Genomic DNA, 25094 nt, shown 5'->3' with positions numbered 1-25094 from the left:
CAAACTTGCCAAGAATCCAGTCTTCCATGAGAGAACCAAACATATAGAACTTCATTGTCACTACATTCGGCAGTTGGTTGAAGACGGATCCATTCAGTTGTTGTATGTTCCTACCTCAGAGCAGTCAGCAAATATTTTCACCAAACCCCTCAGTCCAGATAAGTTTGTAAAATTCAGGGGGTCTATTGGTGTAGTTGATAGATTGAGCATTAAGGGAGGGTATTAGAATAATACTTTATTATTTTATTATTAATGCTCAATATTGTAAACTTAGTGTAAATATCTTAATAAGATCTTGCTTGATCTTATTGGCAGTTTCTTTTTAGAAACTTGCCCTCTTGTAATTCTTTGTAATCCTATTTATTGAGCGTTTGCTCATTGTTAATATACATTCAATTTTTTACCAATTACTTAAATTAGTGAACAACCACCAGATTTATTTCAGAATGCATTTCATTATCTCAGATCACCAATACATGCATAAATCACATTAGGAAGGAGATACGATCTGACCTTTAGAAGTGGGAATAAGATTGAAGCTGATTATTTGAAGCTCGAATTACATACAATAAGAAGATTATTAATGTCTTGCGTTGAAAGTTGCTGACATTAATATACAAAGATCTATTGCATAAAGGTCTCTAGCTTGAGACCACGAACCAACTATAGGAGTATGAGACAGTGCACAATCAAGCATTCAAAATACAGTATTATTATTCTATACAGGCAGCAATTCATTCAGCCATATTGTAGAAAGGTCCCTGTGCTTGCAATCTTTTCCAGAACCCCTAAAACCTCAAGTGCTAAATCTCACTCTGCTGTGATGCCTTGCTGATAGACTTATGTGCTATATTACGAAGTAATTGGTAAAATATTTGCTTTATATTAACAAAGATCCATAGATCTTTATATACAAGAAGAAAGACGATGTTTCCTTAGGAAATGATTGTGAAGAATAGAAACATTCTATTCTAGCTAACAACTAACTAAGTATTTACAGAATATTACAGTAGTTAACCGTTAACAATAAATAGAAACTATTTATTATCGTAATACCCTCTCGTAATGGTTAATCTATCCACTACACCAAGCTGTCCTCTGAATTTGACAAACTTATTTGGACCAAGTGGCTTGGTGAGAATGTCTGTAGTTTGATCCGCTGTAGGAACATACCGCAAGTCTATGATCCTGTCTTCAACCAACTGCCGTATGTAATGACAATGAACATCTACATGCTTGGTTCGTTCATGGAAGACTGGATTCCGTGCTAACTTGCTAACGCCATTGTTATCAACAAACAAGGTGGTCGGTCCTGCTGGTGACATCTGCATATCCCCAAGCATCCGACGAAGCCAGATAGCTTCACAACCTGCCTTAATTGCCCCTCTGTATTCGGCCTCTGTAGAGTAGAGAGAAACAACCTGCTGCTTCTTACTGGTCCATGTGACGACACCGGATCCCAAACTAAACACATATCCAGAAGTTGACTTTTTATCGTCAACAGAGCCGACCCAATCTGAATCTATGAATCCACGAAGTCTAGGATTAGAACTCCGAGAGTAGAGAATTCCATAATCAGTAGTGCCCTTCACACAACGAAGCACACGCTTTGCGGCTATCCAATGATCAGCGTTGGGAGCTGTCATAAAGCGTGAAATGTAGTTGACTGCGAAGCTGATATCAGGTCTAGTAGCAGAGAGGTAGATGAGACTACCTACTAGTTGCCTGTATGTAGTATCATCAACAGGAGGAGAATCAGACTGGGCTGATAACTTCAAACCTTTCTCCATAGGTGTAAATGCAGTCTTGCAATCCTGCATACGAAACTTGTCTAACAGAGCCCTAGCATATTTAGACTGAGAAATGAATATACCAGAAGGCTGCTGCCAAACCTCAACACCTAGGCAATAATGCATGAGCCCAAGGTCAGTCATGTCAAAAGGCTGGCATAAACTCTGTTTTATTCCCTGAATCAAAGATGCTGAACTGCCGATGATGATCAAATCATCCACATAAATGACCAGAAGGATGATATCACTGTCAGTAGTTTTGATGTACAAGTTTGAGTCTGAAGAACTCCTCTTGAAGCTTTGGTCATAGAGGTACTTATCAATTTTCATGTACCATGCCCTAGGGGCTTTCTTCAAACCATAGAGAGCTTTCACCAGTCTGAGAACCTGGTGTTCTTTACCTGCAACCTTGAAACCTGGAGGTTGCGTCATGTAGACCTCTTCTTGTAGGTCACCATTCAGGAAAGCACTCTTAACGTCCATCTGATGGACCTTCTAGCCAAACTGTGCTGCCATGGCTAGGACCAATCTGATAGTGCTCATCTTTGCTGTAGGAGCAAAGGTCTTCTCATAATCAATGCCCTGACGCTGAGAAAAGCCCTTTGCAAGTAAACGAGCCTGAAAAACCTAGAAAGAATATGCTGTCGGAATTTGGATCCGTTGGCTTGAAAATTGAGGCACAAAAATCGAGGCACCCAGAAAAAATAGACGGTAGCCACCATGAATTTGTGCTCAGAAATTTTTTTCGACTGAATCTGGAGGGTCAAAACCCTAGCCAAAAGTCAGAAAACGCGAGTTTGACCAAGTTGCAGGTTGCTGTAATGTTCCCACTTGGGGATTGGATTATTTGGCGTTCAGGTCCTGCAAACAAACGTTAGTATACAAACAATATGAAAGATAATTAAACATATATATTTATTTGTGCAATTATACAAGAAAGAATGCTATACGCTATTCTACATATTTAACAAATAATGTTAACTGATTTATTGTATCTATAAAAAAAGATACAATACTCAGTTGGACCTTTACCTGGATTGACCCAACCCTCTATTGAGAAATATTTCTCAATTAGGAGCAACCCAGGATGTCGTCCTCCTAAGGTCTCTATTTGGGATCTCTATTAATGAGTGAAATCATTAATGTTCTCAAAGCTTGGCAGAGATCCCACCCCTGCTCAAACTTCTCTATCTCTAACATATTCTTATGGTTAACCTCTACAATATAATATATATTGTCTCTAAGAGATTCCCTATGAATCTCTCTCTGGATTCCTCTTGGAATCTTGGCATTCAATTATGCCCTTTGGTCTTTATGGCTCCTTTAAAAGGAGCAATCATCGTAGACATTATCAGGGACTTAAATATAATTCTGCTCTGAAATGCCTCAATGATCCCTAGCTCTGTAAATTGCCTCTAAAGCAATCTCTATTTCCTTTGTTTTAATTCTGAGTGTATCTCTACAATCTTATGGTAATTGTTATTTAACATCACTAATATATCACTATTATATTATAATCCTGAGTGTATCTCTGTCTCTAGAAGTGTCATTACAATTCTGAGTGCATCTCTATTATGCTAATTCTGAATGTATCTCTGCAACATTGATTCTAAATGCATCTCTGATATATTAATTTAGAATGTATCTCTGTTATTTACCGGCTATTCTGCTTTAATTTATCTTGCGGTATGATTCGAATTCCACGACATTATTCATGAAGTATTTCCTATGGTTTAGGGCAAACCACTTACAGTTCACTTGTCGGTGGTGTATCCTGGATATGCTGGGTATGCTCTACTCCTTCCACGGTTTTTGCTTCCAACGTGGCTATCCCTGTTAGCACTATCCCCCCTTTTTCTTTATATCTCTCAATGTGAGGGAGAGGTCATACCTCTTCATCATGTATGCCCTTTGGCAAGGGACACACCCTTTCACCATTAACACCCTTTGAAAGTGTGCAACTCTTCATTATTTCTGCCCTTTGAAAGGGACACAACCTTTCACAATCAGACCTGCACTTCTTATTTAAATCAGATCTGCACTTCTGATTTCCAAGTTATCCCCCTCCCAAATGAGGTTCTCTTCTCCCTTTTATATCTTATTGTTGAGGGAGTCACAACTTTTCCTTCCATGTCTTTTAACCATTCATTAACTTAATTAAATTTTAATTAATTATATTCTTTATATTATAATTTAATTTTTAATATTTTAATTTTATTTTTATTATTTATTATTAAATTCTATTTCAAGGGGGGACATTACAGTCCACCCCACCCAAGATTGCTTGTCCTCAAGCAATGATCATGGAGTGTTCAAAATGGCTTCCAATATGAAATGGCTTTGGAAACACACATGGAATAAACATGCTGGAAACATATCAGGCATGAACCAAACATGGAGAATACACATAAAAACACGAAGCATACACATGGATATATGCATACACACAAATACTTGTATTGTTAGATTCCTTCTTATTAACTAGAATGATTCATCGATTCCTCTTTACCCTGCAGGATGGCAAGATCAAAGCTCTGATACCATTGTAATGTTCCCACTTGGGGATTGGATTATTTGGCGTTCAAGTCCTGCAAACAAACTTTAGTATACAAACAATATGAAAGATAATTAAACATATATATTTATTTGTGCAATTATACAAGAAAGAATGCTATATGTTATTCTACATATTTAACAAATAATGTTAACTGATTTATTGTATCTATAAAAAAAGATACAATACTCAGTTGGACCTTACTTGGATTGACCCAACCCTCTATTGAGAAATATTTCTCAGTTAGGAGCAACCCAAGATGTCGTCCTCCTAAGGTCTCTATTTGGGATATCTATTAATGAGTGAAATCATTAATGTTCTCAAAGCTTGGCAGAGATCCCACCCCTGCTCAAACTTCTCTATCTCTAACATATGCATATGGTTAACCTCTACAATATAATATATATTGTCTCTAAGAGATTCCCTATGAATCTCTCTCTGGATTCCTCTTGGAATCTTGGCATTCAATTATGCCCTCTGGTCTCTATGGCTCCTTTAAAAGGAGCAATCATCGTAGACATTATCAGGGACTTAAATATAATTCTGCTCTGAAATGCCTCAATGATCCCTAGCTCTGTAAATTGCCTCTGAAGCAATCTCTATTTCCTTTGTTTTAATTCCGAGTGTATCTCTACAATCTTATGGTAATTGTTATTTAACATCACTAATATATTACTATTATATTATAATCCTGAGTGTATCTCTGTCTCTAGAAGTGTCATTACAATTCTGAGTGCATCTCTATTATGCTAATTCTGAATGTATCTCTGCAACATTGATTCTAAATGCATCTCTGATATATTAATTTAGAATGTATCTCTGTTATTTACCGGCTATTCTGCTTTAATTTATCTTGCGGTATGATTCGAATTCCACGACATTATTCATGAAGTATTTCCTACGGTTTAGGGCAAACCACTTACAGTTCACTTGTCGGTGGTGTATCCTGGATATGCTGGGTACGCTCTACTCCTTCCACGGTTTTTGCTTCCAACGTGGCTATCCCTGTTAGCACTATCCCCCCTTTTTCTTTATATCTCTCAATGTGAGGGAGAGGTCATACCTCTTCATCATGTATGCCCTTTGGCAAGGGACACACCCTTTCACCATTAACACCCTTTGAAAGTGTGCAACTCTTCATTATTTCTGCCCTTTGAAAGGGACACAACCTTTCACAATCAGACCTGCACTTCTTATTTAAATCAGATCTGCACTTCTGATTTCCAAGTTATCCCCCTCCCAAATGAGGTTCTCTTCTCCCTTTTATATCTTATTGTTGAGGGAGTCACAACTTTTCCTTCTATGTCTTTTAACCATTCATTAACTTAATTAAATTTTAATTAATTATAATTTAATTTTTAATATTTTAATTTTATTTTTATTATTTATTATTAAATTCTATTTCAAAGGGGGGACATTACAATTGCAGAAAAAAATGGCGGGTCTGTATTGCGCCGAAAAAATGCCGAAAACCCTCGCCAGACATACGCGCGGGGTTGCCTCGACAGGCAGAAGACACAGTCCTTAACCTCGGCAAGAACAAATTTTGAAAATAGAAGATTTAAAAAAAAAGGGAAAAAATTCCTCATGAATTTTGTTTGAAAATCTTTTGAAAACAAAAAATTTCCGAAAATCTGCAGCAAAACCAAGAGGCCCGAAAAATCTCAGAAAAGAATTCACAAATTCTTTATTTAGGCTTTGATACCATATTACGAAGTAATTGGTAAAATATTTGCTTGATATTAACAAAGATCAATAGATCTTTATATACAAGAAGAAAGACGATGTTTCCTTAGGAAACGATCGTGAAGAATAGAAACATTCTATTCTATCTAACAACCAACTAAGTATTTACAGAATATTACAGTAGATAACCATTAACAATAAATAGAAACTATCTATTATCGTAATATGCTAAACCTTAGAGATATTTATTGCTAGAATAGTATTTCAAAGCAGCCGTTGTTGCGATAGGGAAGAGACATATACGCTCGCCAAAGTAATAAGGTCGTCACCAGAAATATATTCATGACCTCAAAGGGCTTCTGTCAAATACAACAGCCCAGAATTAATATTCCCACTTTATTGAATGGGCTTGTATATCTTTATTTTCCTTCACACTAGCTCATTTAGCCAATAAACCTTTGGAGAACAAAGAAATACTTCCACGACAATGTTGTTAATAAATATTACATGTACCAAACTTTGAATAAGCCTGATAAAGATGAATGCTAGGTTTAATAATATTGAGCCATATCCGTTATTTCCTCTTTACGCCAACTAATTAAGCCCACGGCTCAAGGATATCAAATCGCTAATGTTGAAAGCAACTGTTATATTAATCGAGCTCAAGAAGGATAAAAAAATGAGTTTCACCAATGCGATAGAAAATTATCAAAAAACCCTCAATATCTGTAATATCTGTAAATATCTTTATTAATCAAACTTATCTGCCAATTTATCTTTGAAAGAAGACTTCACAAATTTGGCACAGATGTAGATTTCGTTGCGAATCCACCTCTTTGGAAGAACTAGGGTTTCATCTAGTCCTCCTGTCAAACTCTTGAAGGTTTTCGTCTCCAAAAATCATAAAAGTTACCAAATTCAAGCATCCCAATACATCATTAGGAACTCCCTTATAAAGATCTCCAAGAAAAATCTAGAAGATAGGTCGACTTTTGGAGAAATATATTTAGTAAAGTGATATTATAATAATATTTTTTTTTGGCTTTGTAATGGACCGAAGCTGAATCGCTTTTGACTGGAGCTATGATTCAGTGAGACCACATCTGAGGGGCCTCATCCTCATATTTGCTCAGCAATAACACCCTTATATCTCCTTGTGCCATCTTGTCTTTTACGCTTAGGCACCACCTTGTCTCTCCGTTGCCTGTGTGTTGGACACATGTGCCTGTTGAGACATGGACCAGCTAGGACTTGAACCTAGAACCTTCCATACGCTGCTGGAGTGCTCTACCACTGAGCTACTGGCCCCTGTTGGACCAGTCCATTGTCAGTCCGGGTGTGGCTTATTTCCAACACCAACACCCACCCTTAAGCCACACCTCTCGTGTGCTTGGGGCTCCTAGCTTGAACCTGGCTCTGATACCATGTTGAGACATGGACCAGCTAGTACTCGAACCTAGGACCTTCCATACGCTGCTGAAGTGCTCTACCACTGAGCTATCGGCCCCTCTTGGACCAGTCCATCGTCGGTCCGGGTGTGGCTTATTTCCAACACCAACAGGGCCTTGAGTGGACTCGAACCCAAGACCTCCCATGTAGGAGGTTCGCAGCTAACCGCTGTGTTGTGGGGTCATCCTCTATATTATAATAATATTTTATTATTATTATTTAATTAAATTAATTAATATGAAGTCATCGTTTAAATATTTTATTTATTTTGTTGACAACTTAATAAAAATCAATTTAAGGATCAATTAAAAATTGGGGACACTACAGTCCTCCCGGCCCAAACATTGCTTGTCCTCAAGCAATTCTCTGCTGTACCACTAGGATCCCAAACTAGCAATAAGAAAAACATTGTATCATTCTGCTCCTCCACTTTGATGCAACCTGCAATACTGAACCCTGCAACTCTATTATTCTGAAGTCTTCCTACTATCAATCTGATTAATGCATCTTAAATCATCACTCTGTTACATCCATAAAAAATGAGGAGATGAAAATATCTCAAGAAGATCTCAACAAAAAAACAACTCTCTAACTCCAGATGATCTTCCATGGATATACAAAACACCCATCATAGGCACACGGAAAAGCAGATCAGCCCACCCTAGGCTGCTGTTGCAAATTCGAACAACAGCCATAAATCTGAAACTCAGACTTATGAGATGTAAGAAGTGCCTCTGATGATCAATGATGATAATGCCTCATCATTATGCCAACTTCCAATAATAAAGAGATGATCCATATCTCTCCAAAACACCCAAACAGCTGCTGCCCTTGAAGTATTTCCAAGAAAATCTATGTTCAGCAATGTAGAACAGTCCTCACTCAACAATGTATTTAGTAATAACTCATTTTTTAAGGTTGGAACACTTTTGCCCTCATGATTGAAAAATAAATTGAATGAATGATTCAATAATCGGATGATTACATTGAACGATATACACATGTATATATAGAGGTTACAAGACGATGTTCTATAATTAGAACATAACGTTAAAGTAAAAGATTAAAGAGCTAAAAGCTAAATTAAGCTTAAAAGCTAATTAATTAAAAAGAAAAAGCTAAATGCTAAATAAAGCTTAAAAGCTAATTAACTAAAAAGCTAAATGACCATTAAACAAGGAACTAAATATATGTGACTAAAATATAATTAAATATTCTAATACCCTCCCTTAATGGTCATGCTATCTATCACACCAAGCTGCCCTCTAAATTTGAGAAACTTTGCCGGGCTTAAGGACTTGGTGAGGATATCTGCAGTTTGATCTTCTGTAGGAATGTACTGCATCACTGATCCATCTTCAACATGTTGGCGGATGAAATGACAATGAAGCTCCACATGCTTTGTTTGCTCATGGAAGACTGGATTTTTGGCTAATTTTAGAACCCCTTGATTATCACAAAACAAGGGAGTAGGTCCTGGTTGAGACATTTGCATGTCTGCAAGCATCCTACGTAGCCAAGTTGCCTCACATGCTGCCTTAATAGTTCCCCGATACTTTGCTTCGGTCGAGGAAAGAGCTATTGCCTGTTGCTTCTTGCTGGTCCATGTGATTGCACCTGTACCCAAGCTGAAAACATACTCAGAAGTTGACTTTCTGTCATCAACACAACCTGCCCAATCTGAGTCTGTAAAACCAACCAGCCTAGGATCTTTGCTTCTGTTGTACAGAATGCCAAAATCAGGAATGCCCTTCACATATCTAAGCACACGCTTCGCTGCAACCCAATGTTCAACTTTTGGGGCTGACATGAAGCGAGAAATATAGCTCACAGCATAACTGATGTCAGGTCTAGTGGCGGTGAGATAGATGAGGCTGCCCACTAGTTGCCTGAATAAAGACTCATCCACTACAGGTGAATTTGATCTGGCTGATAATTTGAGCCCTATCTCCATAGGTGTAGATGCAAGTTTACAATCTTGCATTCGAAACTTATCTAGTAGGCTCTTGGCATACTTCGATTGAGAAATGAATATGTGGCTATCAGTCTGCCAAACCTCTACACTGAGACAATAATGGAGAAGTCCCAAATCTGTCATATCAAAATGCTGACACAAATTCTGTTTGACCTGCATGATCAGATGTGCTGCATTGCTAGTAATGATGAGATCATCAACATAGACTACTAGAAATAGAATATTATCACTAGTATGTTTGACATACAAATTGGGATCCGAAGGACTCCTCTGAAAGCTTTGATCAATCAAGTACTTATCAATTTTGATGTACCATGCACGAGGAGCCTGTTTGAGGCCATAGAGTGCTTTCACTAGTCTACATACCAGGTGTTCCTTACCGGCAACCTTGAAACCTGGAGGCTGCATCATGTAGACTTCTTCTTGCAAATCACCATTGAGAAAGGCACTCTTGACGTCCATTTGATGGACTTTCCATCCAAATTGAGCTGAGAGAGCGAGGACAAGCCTAATGGTACTCATCTTGGCTGTGGGAGCAAATGTCTCTTCATAGTCGATGCCCTCCTTCTGTGAAAACCCTTTTGCCACCAACCTAGCCTTGTACTTATCAAGACTTCCATCAGCTTTATACTTGACTTTAAACACCCATTTGCAGCCAATGGGCTTCTTTCCTGGAGGAAGATCAGACAATACCCAAGTGTTGTTTTTCAGAAGACTATGTTGCTCCGCTGCCATAGCCTTTTCCCATTCAAGTACACCTTTAGCCTCTGTATATGTTTGAGGCTCATAAATACTGTGAATGTTGGCCATAAGAGCAAAATTAACTGTGTTGTTGGCTCTTACCTCTAACGGATCTACCCTCAATGAGCTCATCATCATGAAGATCACCAATGGTCTTGGCCCACCACTTAGGCCGGAGAGTAGAAGTACCAACATCTGCTGCAGGATGAAGAGTGCCTGGAATATCCGGAGCAAGCTCCTTTGGATGTGGATCGAGAAGATCTTGAGGAAAGTCAGGGGGTGCAATGTCATGCCTGGGAGACCCCACAACTTCAAAGTCAACTAAATCCCTCCCATCAAGTGGAGCTAAGGGAAGACAAACACCCATACTTATAGCCTTTGGAGGGTGATCCTCAGTGCTCAAATCAGGAGAGGAAGGTTGAAAAGGCCCTCTTTCTTCATCAAATACTACATCTCGACTGAATATGAGGTGATTAGTGTCTATATCAACCAGCCGATATGCCTTGTGGTTGTCACTGTAGCCAATGAACATCAATTTCTGACTCTTTGGATCTAGTTTGGGGCGCGTGGCATTTGGAATCCAAACATAAGCTGTAGAGCCAAAAACTTTCAAATGACTGATTTTGGGCTTCCTGCCAGACCAAGCTTCCTCTGGAGTCATCTTCTTAACGGCCTTTGTGGGAGACCGGTTCAGAAGGTAGACTGCAGTGAAGACCGCTTCCGCCCAAATGCGTTTTGGAACATTTCTATGCTCCAACATAGACCGAGCCATCTCAGTGACTGTATGGTTCTTGTGCTCAACAACACCGTTTTGCTGTGGGGTGTAAGGTGTGGTAAGCTGATGCTTAATGCCATGTGATGCACAAAAGTTGGTGAACTTTGTAGAACAAAATTCCCCTCCATTGTAGGACCGAAGAGTGACTATCTGACAGCTAGACTCTTTTTCCACTAAGGCCTTAAACGTTTGAAACATGGTGAACACCTTTGATTTCTGCTTAAGAAAATAAACCCACATGCGTCTGCTAAAATCATCAACAAATAATAGAAAATACCCGCATCCAGTGACTGATGGAGTGTTCATGGGACCACAGATGTCTGCATGAACGAGTTGCAAGACCTTGGATGCTCTCCAAGCGTCTCCATCTGAAAACGGAGTCCTATGCTGCTTTCCAGCTTGACACGCTCTGCAAACTCCATGATTCTAAGTTCGAATCTCAGGTAATCCTACGACTAGATCCTCTCGAACCAACTGAGAGAGACAGTGGACATTGAGATGCCCATATCGCTGATGCCAAAGATTGCTGATGGAAGTACTCCTAGCTGCCATGGCGAGCTCCTGAGAACCAGTAGAATCAACAAGTCTATAAAGACCATGATCCTCAATACCAACTGCAACTGTAGTGTGAGTCTCCCTGTCAACAATGCTGCACTTGTGCAACCCGAAGACGACATCCAATTGTGGTGAATGTTGCATAATCTGACTGACTGACAATAGATTGAGCTTCATGCCAGGTACAAAGTATACATTGAGGAATATTAAATCCCTCCCACCAGATGAAATCTGAACGTTGCCCTTGCCGACAACAGTATACTCTTCACCTCCACCAAAGATCACTGAATCAGTGAAAGGCATGTACTCTGTAAACCAATCCTGACGATGTGTGAAATGTCGAGAGGCTCCAGAGTCAATGTACCAGGCTGATGATTGAACATCATCAGAGGAGGTTTGGGCCATGAACATATAGAAGGCAGATTCTTTCTGATCAGGATGCGTGGCAGAATTGGCTTTTTGCTTGGACCCTCCTTGTTTGGATTGCTGGGATGCTATCAATTTCCGACAATCTTTCACCAAATGGCCATATATATGACAGTAGGAACACTGTAAGCTCTTCTTTTTGGAAGACTGCTGAGGTTGACCTTGACCTTGTCCTTTCTGCTGGAAGGACGGAGCTTTACCCTTGTACTTATGCGAAGTTGAGGCTGTGAAAGCCTGTTCAGTGGAAGAACTAGCGCTGCTTCCAAACTGCTGCTTCCATCGATCCTGTTGGAGTAGCTTGTTGCAAAGATCAGGAAATTTCAAATCAACACTAGTAGAGGAGATATTGAGCGTATCAATGAAATGCTCGTAGGATTTGGGAAGGCTTTTCAGCGTGATCACTACCATATCCTCTTCCACCATGGTTAGGCCTATAGCTTCTAACTGATCACGGATGTCTTTGATCTTCGTAAGATGTGCCTGGATAGATGACTTCTCATCCATCATGATAGAAAACAACATATTCTTCAAAAAGAAAGCTTGGCTCTTGTCGGACGTTTCATGAAGATCCTTTAAAAGATCCCAGATCTCTTTTGCTGTTTTACCTGAAGGCACCTGTGGGAGTTGATCATCTATGACAAAGAGTTTGATAAGCATGGCAGCCTCTCGATTCTTCACATCATGTTTATCTTGATCATCACCTGTTGTTGTAGGACGAGATTCCTTGCCCAAAACAAGCTGATCAAGGCAACGATACTCAAAGATGGTAAGCATACGCTGTTTCCAGGTATTGTAGTTGCGGCCGTTGAACTTCTGACTGTGTTCCAACATGATGTTGGTTAATGATGCCATCACAGAAATTGAGGTTGATCGAGGTCAACTAAGTGAAAGCAAGAGACAGAAGAATCTGATTTATAAAAAAAATCAGAATAGAAACAATTGTTGAAAAAAACTGAAACCCTATAGGAGAATTCTGGCACGAATTTCGAGGTTTGGAAGAAACCCAAAAATTAAAATTGTCTGCACACTTAAAATAGCATAAATGGTGCCAAAAAAAAACAGCAAAAATCCCAACGTCCATAGAAATAGCAGAAATTGTGAAAGGCGAATTTGCTGGCACAAAAATTGAGGCACGGAAAACGAGGCACCCAGAAAAATCTGAGACCAACCCAGAAAAGCTCTCGAAAAACCCACCAAGAATCTGCAACCAAAATAAAATTTCGACTTGAACAGAAGGGTCAAAACCCTAGTCAAAAATTGCAGAAACCCTAGGAAAATTTTCGACCTGCAAAAAAAAACTGCCCAAGAAGAGAAAAAAAATCTGTTTTTTTTAAAAAAAAAACAGTTTAAAAAAAAAAATCTCTTCAATAAAAACTTCGAAAAATTTTAATAACAAAATTTTTTTCAATATTTTTAATTTCAAAAAATTTCGAAATTTTTAATTTCAAAAATTTTCGAAAATTTTAATTTCCATGCTCTGATACCATGAAAAATAAATTGAATGAATGATTCAATAATCGGATGATTACATTGAACGATATACACACGTATATATAGAGGTTACAAGACGATGTTCTATAATTAGAACATAATGTTAAAGTAAAAGATTAAAGAGCTAAAAGCTAAATTAAGCTTAAAAGCTAATTAATTAAAAAGAAAAAGCTAAATGCTAAATAAAGCTTAAAAGCTAATTAACTAAAAAGCTAAATGACCATTAAACAAGGAACTAAATATAGGTGACTAAAATATAATTAAATATTCTAATAATGATCATGTGAATACCATAGGTCATAGCCCAGCTGAAACTCAAACGTTTGCAACTCGAGGCCAAGTATCTTTGTGACAACTTCACCATATCTCGGTTCATAGACCAGCTGTGTCTCCACTTCTCCAATACTTCATCAAAGAATCACCAATGCTCCCACTCATGTACACTCTTTCATAGTCTGGCCCCAAAACAGAAAGCTCTTCCATTTGAGCCTCTAAAAGAGATAACTCCTCAAACTCACTACAAATGACCAAAAGCCCAACCAAATTACTTATGCCTCCCTTAACATGTGTAGGTCCCTCTTCTTTGATTCAGACTAATCTGAATGTTCTTCTTGCTTGCTCAACTCAAGAGGTTCATGCCCTGTAATGCTCCATCTCCATGACTTTTTCCATTGGAAGAAATAGTGATTGAAGATAGGCTTCTTTTTCATTGTCTTGCTTGTTCTATATGGTTGCAGCGTTCCTTAACCTTTTGTAAGCGCTGTCACAACTTTTCCTCCCTAGCTCTTTGTAACCATCCATCATACACACTTTGTGTCTTCTTTACATCTTCCATGCTGAAATTTAAAGATTCAGACTTCCTGTGGCTTGGATCCATAGCAGAGGCCTCATGTTTGGCTCGTCAAACTTGAATGCCAACATTGGAAGACTCCATAATGTTATCATCTTCGTGCTTAAGGGCTGCCAACTCATGATTTTGCATAGGTTAGGGGCTGCTATTCCAATACAGGGAATCAATCCTTCCCTCTTGCCTTTGTGTGATGCCTTCATGGATCTTGGTTACTTCTCCTTTTATGAGTGGATGATTATCCATAAGTTCTGGTTCAAGAGATGTCTCCATTTGTAAAACCACTGTATCACCTTGTAATGTCCCCATCCTAGTCAGGGACATTGGTTTGAGGAGTTAGCCTATTTTTGGACCCTTGTAGGCTAGCAGGGTATGGATAAGGGGGTTAGTAATGCAGTATCTTGAGGAGTGGTTTGTCTATTTGTTCTAGTTCAGTGTTGAGTTCAGTTCTGGTCTTCGTTTCATCAGTTTTTGACATTATATGAGGATTTCCTAATTTTTAGGGGAAAACTGCTAAAAATAGACATGGTCCTATTTTCATTGGCGTGGCGAATTGTGGCCTCAGCTTCTGACAGATTCAGTTTCCAAGCAATAATGAGAGAGATGAATTTTTAAGTGGTTCCACAGGCAATTAATATTTTAATGAAATATTAATATAAAATCACAAAGTGCATCACTTAAATTTATTTAAGTGAAAAATTAATATCTCCTAAGCTAGGTGTTGCTTTTAGGGTTAAGTTGGGAACCCTAAAAGCAAGTTATGATTTTCAAATCCCCAATTGCCAAAAATCTTACTTTCTGGGTATTTAGGTAGTCAAGATGGAAATTAAACCTCATTCATTGATATTGAGCATTTGACATTTCTTCTGAGCACTTGGCTATGGTGGCTAGGGTTTGGACCTGTTTTGGAGAGCGTGCATTCTTTAGAATTCAGTAGCTTTGAGATTGTGAAAGATCAATCGAAATGTTGCAGCTTGGTTGGCTTCATTCAAAAGTCAAATTGAATTGAATTGGGGCAGATTTGGCTTCTTACAAGGCAGATTTGTTGTAGGTTTCTTATTTACTGTTTTGTTGTTAATTCTTCTATGGTTTGGAGGCTTCTTTTCCCAAACACACAACTTGCTCATTTATTGGTGCCATCTTCCACTGTTTGGGTGTCTTAGTATTAAATAAGAGCAGATCTGAATTGTTTCAGAATAAAAATCAGAACTTTGTAAGTTGCTAATTGAATTTTTTTAATTCAATAAATTGGCTAAGGACCTATGGGTATGCAACTAAATTCTCCAGTTTATTGTTTCAGTTGATTAAATTCATGTATTATTTCAATATGTGTTGCAAATTAAAGAAACCCCCTTCTGCAACTTCTGTCTATTTCTGAAAGACCATCTTAATAATCAAAATTACAAAGAAGATCTACAAATTACAGCAGGTTGAAGAGTTGAACCAGCAAGGGTTCATCACACACCTGTCATAACTTCTGTCCCACGGTTGCAAGTTATACCCTTGTCCTCTTTTCTTAAAACTTTATATCGGAGCCCCACAAATTCTTCATCTATGTATCTACTCTTCATATAGAGTTGTTGCTCTCTGAATGTGGCTGCTATAGATGATTGAATTCCTGATTTGGATGATGAAGAATGTCTCAAGCTCAACTCCAAGCAAAGATTATCAACTTCCTCTTTTTTCCTTCTTAATGCATCTAAACGTATCTCATTAAGCTGGAGGCAATGATCTCTATCCAGAGGTAGGTGTATGTAATTTAATTTCATCACAATCAAAGCTTCTTTGAGTACTTGTAAGGGTGCAAGAGATAGTTCTCCTTCAAGGCCTTTGTGTCCATCTTGACTCTTCCAACAATAATCTGCCAGCATCTTATGAGTGTCAGCTAAGGCGGCAATAATCACGTCTTTGTTTACTCTCAATTGACCTTCCGAGTGATGTGACTCTTGAAGTCCAACGTCTCCAAACAAATGTTCTGACTTATCTTCATAATCATGACATTCAAGAAAGCTCCCTTCATAACCAGTCTTCCACAAAACTCACATTTTGAAGCTAAGCCAACATCATGTTCAATCAAAGGGTTATCACCACAATAGTGAGAAGAATCATTTACCTTATGCTCTTCATTTATTGATGCATCATCTATAACTTCATATGTATCAATCCATTCTTTAGTGTCCACAATGCAAGGCTCATGTGATGGCCAAAGTTTGCTGGCCACTCTCAGAAAATTAGAATCATGTGCATACCTCTTCAAAGTGCCTTCTCTGTTCTTTATTGCATCTTCTTCCAAAGTAGGTTGCTTCCCTATAAGTGCTGGTCTATGAGGTGTGTCCAACTGAAAGTCACATATTCTCCTAGTTGCCTTAGTTATCATTAACTCATCAATACTTGCATCTCCTTAGCTGTTATGTTTACCATCTCCAACAAACTCCATGGTGAAGTGTCCATGACAAACCAAATATTATCAAATTGTAGGACCTTCTTATTAGGCAATCTCCTAGACTCCATAATCATCTTTCTAAGACAATATACCTCATATGATCTTGACACATATTTCTCCAATGTAATCATGGGTATCAAGCAAGAAAACTCCATCTCACTACAAGACCAAATTTCTATATTGCTTTCATATATATGAACATCATCACTATTCAAAATATAGATGGCACACTCACAGAGTACTCGGCGAGTTGCAAAAACTCGGTGAAAAACTCGGCGAGTTTTTCTTACTTTAACTCGCATCAAAAACTCGCAGATTTTCTTTTAAAAACTCGGCTAGACTAAAAAAACAAGCCCAAACATGTGAAAAAAATATCAATTTTTGTTTTTTCCAGTCAGTTTCATTCTCTTCATCAGAATATACACATGGAATATAACATTTAAGTATAAGTTCAGGATGTTTGAGAGTGGTTTCGGACCTCCAGGAGTTATAATGCAAAATCTAGTTTTTGGAGGATTCTTCAATTTTCCAGACTTAGTCAAATTTTAGGATTCTTCGGCAATGCCCTTTGACCCCAACTTGGGGGTGCTGCCCCCAAACCCCCGTCGAAAAATATAGGGGGAAACTGTGTTGATGGAAGTAGGGAAAATTTAACCTCTGAGTCTGATTAGGCTCCATATAACAACATAATTAGCATTGAAGAAATCCTGGTATTATACATTTTAGAGTTGAAAGTTTGAAACTATGAGTATGAATGATGAAATTTCAAATATGATGAAAGTTTGAAACTAGTTTTGGCTAGAGCTGGGAAGAGGAAGTTGTATTTACTTTTGGTTTTACAAAAACTATTTACTATTTTGCTTCCAGCCATCAGCATTTCTCATGAGGATGCGATTTTGTAGACACTTTGCATTTAAATATATCTAGAATCAGTTTTTTTTTTTTGTGTTATCATTTATTGACTCATTGGATGCATCTTCTCATTAAATTTTGTAAAAAAAATGCATTTTTTATTAAAATTAAGTGTGTTTTTACGTTGCCGAGTTTTTCGCCGATTTTTTTTCTCAGGGGCTTGGCGAGTCGAACCGAGTCACGAGTAGTTCAACTATGGTTTATTCTCATTGTTGGTTTCAGGACAGCGAACTTCCTCATGCTTTGGTTCATCTTTCAGAGACCTTTGGAGCTAGAACAGGAAGAGTTTTCACAAGTCTTCATGGTTGTATCAGAATAGTTCAATGTGGTGTTATGATGATGAGTTTGTTGAACTCTTGCAAAGGATTGCTTTCCTCTTTGCAAGAAGATTGGAGGAAGTCACATTTCCAATTGTGATTTTATATGACACCTTGAGGGGATATGCTAAACATTATGGTTTGGGTTTGAGCAATTTTCTCTTCCGGTTGCCCAGGATTGTGTTAGGTACAAGGATTTCAGTTATGGACCTTATTGAGATGCTTTAGTAGGAGATTTTTCATGGTGTAGGTTTCAACACTTGCCGGTATTTCAGTTTGGGTTCTGATGATGATTACTTTTGGGAGTTTTGGGAGAGGAGAGTGCTGTTGTGGCACAGTGGTTTTACAATTTTGATCAGATTGGTGCAACGTCAACCTGATGACTCTTTCTTGAGGTTGACTTGGAACCTTGGGATCATTTGGGTTTGTGGTCCAGCTACTGTTGGGAATGAGAGAGATGATGTTGACTTTCTTGAGCTTATTCCTATGGTGTTTCAGTTTGGTTCTTTTAAAGAGCAATTGCTTGAGGAGTTGATTGAGTTTATGCAGTATTTGATTGCTCTTCTTATAGGAGGTTTTCTTGAGGTCGTCTCTTGTATTGGTACCTTGTAAGACAATGGTTTGAGTAAATGGTGCTAAAAATCTCTGAGGTTGATTTGGATCCTGAGATTAGTTTAGGTTTCCGTCAGGATTAGTCCAATGATTGTGGGGTTGTATTGGCATTTCTTTAGGACTATCAATCTTAAGGAAGGGTGGATTATAATGTCACTTTTTTAGGTCCTTTTGCAGTGCAATTGGAGCTGACTTTTTAGGTTTGTGCCAGTCTGATTAAAGAAGTATTTTGATGTCACTAGTAAGCTCAAATGGTTTAATGGAGTTGTATGCCACTTTATGGAGGGATTTCAGTCAATTTGTCCGTTCTTACTATTTATAGTAAGTGTCAGTTTGGTCACCAACTTGGTCAGTTGCCAATTTTACTATTTTGGGATAGTTGGTGACTGCATAAATTGATGCCATCTTGGCAACATATGGTTTTTGAGGTAGTATTTTAAATAATGTTAAAATTATTAAAGATAAAATACTTTACTTTATTTAATTTAATAAAGTGACTTTATATTGGCGCCTAGGAGTTAATAAGGTGTTTATTTAAATTATCAAATAAAGTGTTTTCTTAGAAGTAGGTGCCAAGATAGGGAGACATAAGGAGATGATAAAATTAGATTAAAAGATTGGAAAACCCTAATCAAGGCGTTGGACTTGGAGCTTATAAATAGACCTTTTGAGCTCATTTTCAGCATGATGAAGATTATTCATTTTATGCTCTTTCTCTTTGAATGAGAAAATTATGCGTGGCTCTGGAGATTCGACTTTTTTCATCTCAACCTTCTTGAGGATGGAAACCCTCTTGGAGAAGATTGGCTCTGGTGGTGATGAAAACCCTAGCTAATATTTATTGGAGTTATTGTTATGGTATTTCACAGTGCATTCAAATTCAAGTTAACCTTTGTGTGGTTTCTTTTAGAAATATTTTGCAGGAATTTTGGAGTTATTACAATTACCTTGAAGTTGGTTGCCTTTGTGGAGCTTTATTTTGGAATGTTGAAGTATATATTGTCATGAGTTATTTAGGGGTGTTGGAGATTAAAGATGTTACTTGGCCACTTGCCTTGCTTGCATTATCCTTGGTGTTGAATTTTCTTGCTTAGTGTAAGCTTTGGTGTGAGATAGGATCTTTGGGAATTCGCATGGGTTCTTTATTTCTAAGATTTTAGTAGCTAAATAACATAAGAAAGGAGGTTGCCGCTTGAAGAATTTGTTATTATCTTGTTGATCAATTAATATTGCTAATTCTTCGAACGTGAGTATTGATTATCGGGTCATGAAGATTTTATGCTGGGCGAATATATTTTAATGTGAAATGAACTAAGTTTTTCCAGCACAGCAATAGAAAAAGGTTAAAGAAATGATTTTAGCGATTGAGTGCTGCTTGGGAAGCCATAATCTCATCAAAGCAGACAAGGAGCATACAAGAATTTTCACCTTTCTAAGGCTAGAAGGCAAATAAGACCGAAAATGTGGGCAAATTAAAGAATCGTGGACAAATAGCTTAGTTGGTAAACCGTGTGGGATCTCCTTCCAAGTCGACATCCAATTTTTGCAGCCGCTACTCCTGGTGGTGACATGGGTTTGGACAAAGTCAACTTTAAAGGAAATATATTGTGTTTGCTGATTTGAACCTGATACAAATTATTGACTGAAAGTAAGTTTTCCAAACAGCTGGGCGACTTCAGTGAATAGAAGCGTGCAAGTCGGAGATAGTTTGAGGGTGCTTAAGGAAGTGTTTGCTGGTCAACTCTTTGAGACTGAACTGTGCATGAGATTGCGGTCCTTACAGCAGTTCTGGGTTTGGTGTAGAGGTCTGAAAGTCCAACAACTGCTAAGCAGAGTTTATGAATCTTGTCTTGGAGTCTAAGGCCCTGTTCATAGGGTACCAAGGTGCCTAGAATTGCGGGAGGGACATGTGAGCCTTGTACAGGTAGCTGATCTTTGTCGGAGGTTCAACAGAAGACTGAAATTAAAAGGTGAAGTTGGCACAAGGCTTATAGGCCTTGCTTGTAATTGATGTCACCAAGCTGCATATGTTGCACAACTGGATGATCTCTGTAAAAGGTCAGAAAATTGAATGGTTCAAACTCTGTTTTTTGTAACAGCAGATTGCTAATGTTCTCCGACCATAAATACTCTTTAAGATATATATGTTTGTTAAAACAAATTGCTGTGCTATGCAATATAATCTTCACAAGGCATAGCTAAACTGATTTCAATCAAAATGGCTCTAAACTTACATGCATGCAAACTGTTTGACATAATTACCGAACACTAAACCTTTGGAAAGTGAAAGGGAGAGGGGCAAAAAATTGGTGGTAGAACAGGGCTATTGTCTTACTTGGCATTTTCACAACCAAGTGCCCCTAAATGCCCCAAACTAAAAAAAATAGTTTGTTTAATTTCCATTAAAAAATAGTTTTGGAGGGAAAATGAATTTTTTTAATTTGTTTTCTTCATGCACATAGTATAGACGACAAAGGTATTATATTCATGAGTCTACCAGCTTCCTTAAATTTGGCATTGTTTGTATCGTTGAGTCTATCTCAGGCTGTTTGGCATTGTTTGGGGGTGAACATGGTTGCATAGAGTGAGTTTTAGGAGGCTTTAAGGGGTTTTGTGGATATTTTCCAGCTGTATCAGAACTGCTTTGTCGTATACTGTAATTTAAATCAAAATGTGTGTTCCCTAGCTATAGTGATCACTTCAGCTGTCTTTTCAAGGTATTTTCCTTTATTGCTTTCTATTGGGTGTTAGTTTCATGCAATTGGGCAATCTAGAAAGTGTTTTTTCTTTGTGATGCCCTGTACCAACATTTGCATCAGCTTGTTATCGTTATCAGTACTTAATAGCAGAGATAGCATTGTTTCAGTTTGTATGGTTATAATGCTTGTTAAAAAATAAAAGATCATCTAGAGTGGTCATTACACATACAAAGATGTTTTTCGTGATGATAAAATTGAAATAGATTTATGCTATTATTTAATTTTTTTCCTTTACCTTGAGCTGAAATGATAGGGGTAATTAGAGCTTTTACTGTCTTTACGGTTAGATCCTTTTAAAATACTCCAACAACAATCTTTCTACTTATAACTTAATGTTCAAAGTTCAATGCAATCATTGCAATTTGTTTAACTTTATTTATTCCTTATACAGTGATACATATTTTTATAATTAATTATTTCAAGTACTATATGTATTATGTCAACACCGTTCCCCCACCACCATCCCCTCGCCATCCCCATGCTGTTCCCAAACTTAGGTCCTGAGTACCCTCGTCCCCGAGACACATCCCCCTGTCTCCACGCTCCCAAACTTGGTGGAACATTGGGGTTTTCTTTCTTTCTTTATTTTTTATTTTTAATAAAATGGTTCTTGTCTGATAGAATTCTGTGCAGACTCTAACTGGGACTCCTATACCTGACAATTTTGTGAGTTGAGCACAGAGTCTTGCCATGGCCCACCACAGAAATGGCTTCAGGAGTCTGCTCAAAATCATGAGATGCACATTTGCATTTAGAAATTCTGCAAGTTTAGTGTAAATACTTGTTAGCGTTGCATTGGACCCAGCTGTCTCGCTTTGCTGGGTTCCGTTAATTTCTTTGCTTGCAAATATGGAAATGTGTCTATGGTATGGATGCTCCTTTCAGTTATTGTGTTTTCAAAGCAAAGTTGGCTACACTCATTAATTTCTTTGCTTGCAAATATAAAATGTGTCTATAGCATGGATGCTCCTTTCAGTTATTTTGTTTTTCAAATCAAAGTTGGCATAATGATTGATTTTATTTATGGTATCAGTTACAATTAATTGACTGTTATTTTATGCGCTAGTGGTATCTAGAAATCCAAGAAAAGGTTCATTATATAATTTGAAATTTCATACTAATATGATTTGTGTGTGCAGGATTTATACATCCATGTTGGTTGGCCCTTGTACAGAAAATATGGACATGCATTTGAGGTATGTCACAGGTTTTGTTTTAAATTTAACAATTATTTTTTTCTGACCTTGATCTGATATTAGCCATTATTTTTGTCTTCTGATTTCGATAGGCATTTAAGGTGGTAGTGACAGATCCAGATTCAGTTTTGAATTCCCTTACTAGGGAAATCAAAGAGATAGGACCTGATGGACAAGAGGTATGGGTTTAGAGATCAATACATTTTATATCAGTTGTGACATATTTATGAATTGGGCTAATAAAGTCCTAAATAATAATGATGTTTACAGGTCACAAAAGTGGTACCTGCTATGACCGATGAAGTAAAAGAAGCTCTGATAAAAAATATTAGAAGGCGAATGACACCACAGCCATTAAAAATTCGAGCAGACATTGAGATGAAGTGTTTCCAGTTTGATGGCGTACTTCATATCAAGGTTTGTATTTCTGCTACTTGCATTAAATTCCCATGATTTGCATGAGAGGTCTGTTCAATGTTATCAGTATGATGCATGTTTATTAGGGGATAATGTTTTCATTTTAGTTTGTATTTTGGATAATAATCTCTTAGTGGCAAGGAAACTATTAGTTACACTTTATTATAACTTATATTATGTTTATTGTTGGTTAATTATTTTGGGGATGAAACATGTAATCAGGATGCAATGCGACAAGCTGAAGCTGCTGGTAATGATGATTGCCCTGTAAAGATCAAATTGGTTGCCCCTCCTCTATATGTTCTTACAACTCAAACTCTAGACAAGGTTTGTCTCAGATATCAAATAAGATTTCAGTAGTCAGTATGCAAATTCTCATTGGTTGGAAAATGCTTCCTTGATCTACACTATTTTGGTAATGCATATAAATTGTCAGCCGAGATAAGGGGTGTCCCTTGTCCCTATTGTGGACTGTCCTGGTAACTCTGGATTTATTTTTACAATGAACTGATATATTGAACAATGAAAAATTTGAATGCATAAATCTTTTATGATAACATTTGGGCTGACTCTAGATCTTATCAAGTATCACAAAATAAGGTTATCTGTGTCCTTTTGGTGTTTGGTTATGATCTCTTTTTCTAGTGTCTGGAGGGTCTAAAGTGTGGGCATGATTACACGGGTTGCAAAGTCAACATGTAGAGTGGTGTAGATACCGGCTCCAGTTGGGCAATTTATTCCAATAATACTGTTCCCCTACAAAAGGCCCTCATTCTTCAGTTCTAACATTTTTTGATGCATCCCTTTTGAAGTTCAGATGGTCATATTTTGAAGAATGTGACATAAGCAATCACTTATAAATTAGTTGTTCCATTTTTTGATAGACTGGTGATATTTTGAGATCATTTACATTATAATGCTTTGGCAGTATTGGATTTTGGACTGAACTTGTGCCAATGATCTCACTTATATAGGAGCAAGGCATATCTGTACTCGATGCAGCTATTAAAGCTTGCACTAAAGAAATTGAGAAGCACAAGGGAAAATTATCAGTCAAAGAAGCTCCTCGGGCGGTATGCTCCTAACACCTTATTTTAAGTTAATATTTCCAAAGGAACAGATCGTGTGTTGCTGAAATTTAGATTTAAATTTTATTATTCCAAGCTGTGATATGTTTTTAAGAAGAGTCCAAGCATATGTGTTTTTCTGGTACTTTCAAGCACTTGTTGTTACACCATCACTCCTAACAATTGGTTTATCGAGAAATTGTTCTGTGAACAACTACTCTTGTTTTTTAATCCAGAAATCTTACATTCAAAAAAAAAAATTGCTTGTGGTTCTACCAGGTAAGTGAACGGGACGACAAACTTCTTGCAGAGGCTATGGCCAAACTTAATTCTGAGAACCAGGAAGTGGATGGAGATAATGAGAGTGAAGAGGAGGAAGATACTGGAATGGGCGAGGTTGATGTTGAGAATCCTACTGGAATAACTGATTAGTACACTGGCATTTCTATGCTTATATTGCTCTATCAAGAGTGTGTAAGCATGGCTTTGATTTGACCATGTTGTGTAGTGCTCAACCATTTCATCTCCTGTCTTATGGGTTTTATTTTTGTAGTTTGGTTGGTATAACTATCTGAAAAAATGAGCAAGGCCGGGGTCCCATTAGGGGGCTTAAGCTTCTATTTTTTAGGAAGAGGTGGTCCCATGAAGAATTTTTTTTGTGCTGTGGGATTATTTGGAATCTTTTTCTAAAAAATAGGAGCCCCTACTTTTTAGGCCTGTAAATTTGAGCGGTTGAAAATGGGGTGGGGCTAGAAATTGCCCTACCAGCACTTATCAATGATTTTTTTAATTAGTTTTTATTATGCACATAGCATAGAAGACAAAGGTATTATATTCATGAGACCACCAGCTTCCTTAAATTTTGGAGCTTGAATTTTTAAGCTCAACTACACTACAAAATTCATGGGATCCGTAGCTTTAAAATATTCCTAAAAAATCTCATCAGCTCCAGCTCTATTCTTTAGGAATCCCCCCTCCATGGGACCCCAGCCTAAATGTCACTTAGGGAAAAGTTATGAAAAGCTGTCAGACTGGAAAAGCCAATTGTTTTTACAGACAAGTTAAGGATGGTCTTTGCATTA

General features: G+C 37.7%; 1 protein-coding gene across 4 annotated transcripts in view; it reads left to right on the top strand.

The window, feature by feature from the left end:
- The window catches only part of LOC131072491 (eukaryotic translation initiation factor 2 subunit alpha homolog), a 31873-nt gene extending 7023 nt beyond the window's left edge, over window positions 1-24850 (top strand). For all 4 annotated transcript variants that reach the window (XM_058008653.2, XM_058008652.2, XM_058008655.2 and 1 more), the window contains exons 3-8: window positions 22472-22528; window positions 22621-22707; window positions 22799-22945; window positions 23168-23272; window positions 23920-24018; window positions 24292-24850. In XM_058008653.2, the coding sequence (XP_057864636.1) occupies window positions 22472-22528; window positions 22621-22707; window positions 22799-22945; window positions 23168-23272; window positions 23920-24018; window positions 24292-24444 (648 nt within the window). In that variant the 3' untranslated portion in view covers window positions 24445-24850. The remainder of the gene's footprint in view (window positions 1-22471; window positions 22529-22620; window positions 22708-22798; window positions 22946-23167; window positions 23273-23919; window positions 24019-24291) is intronic.
- Window positions 24851-25094: the final 244 nt, after the last annotated feature.

The sequence above is a fragment of the Cryptomeria japonica genome, chromosome 1, assembly GCF_030272615.1.
Source record: "Cryptomeria japonica chromosome 1, Sugi_1.0, whole genome shotgun sequence".
Taxonomy (NCBI): domain Eukaryota; kingdom Viridiplantae; phylum Streptophyta; class Pinopsida; order Cupressales; family Cupressaceae; genus Cryptomeria; species Cryptomeria japonica.
This window is presented reverse-complemented; position numbering and strand designations above follow the sequence as displayed.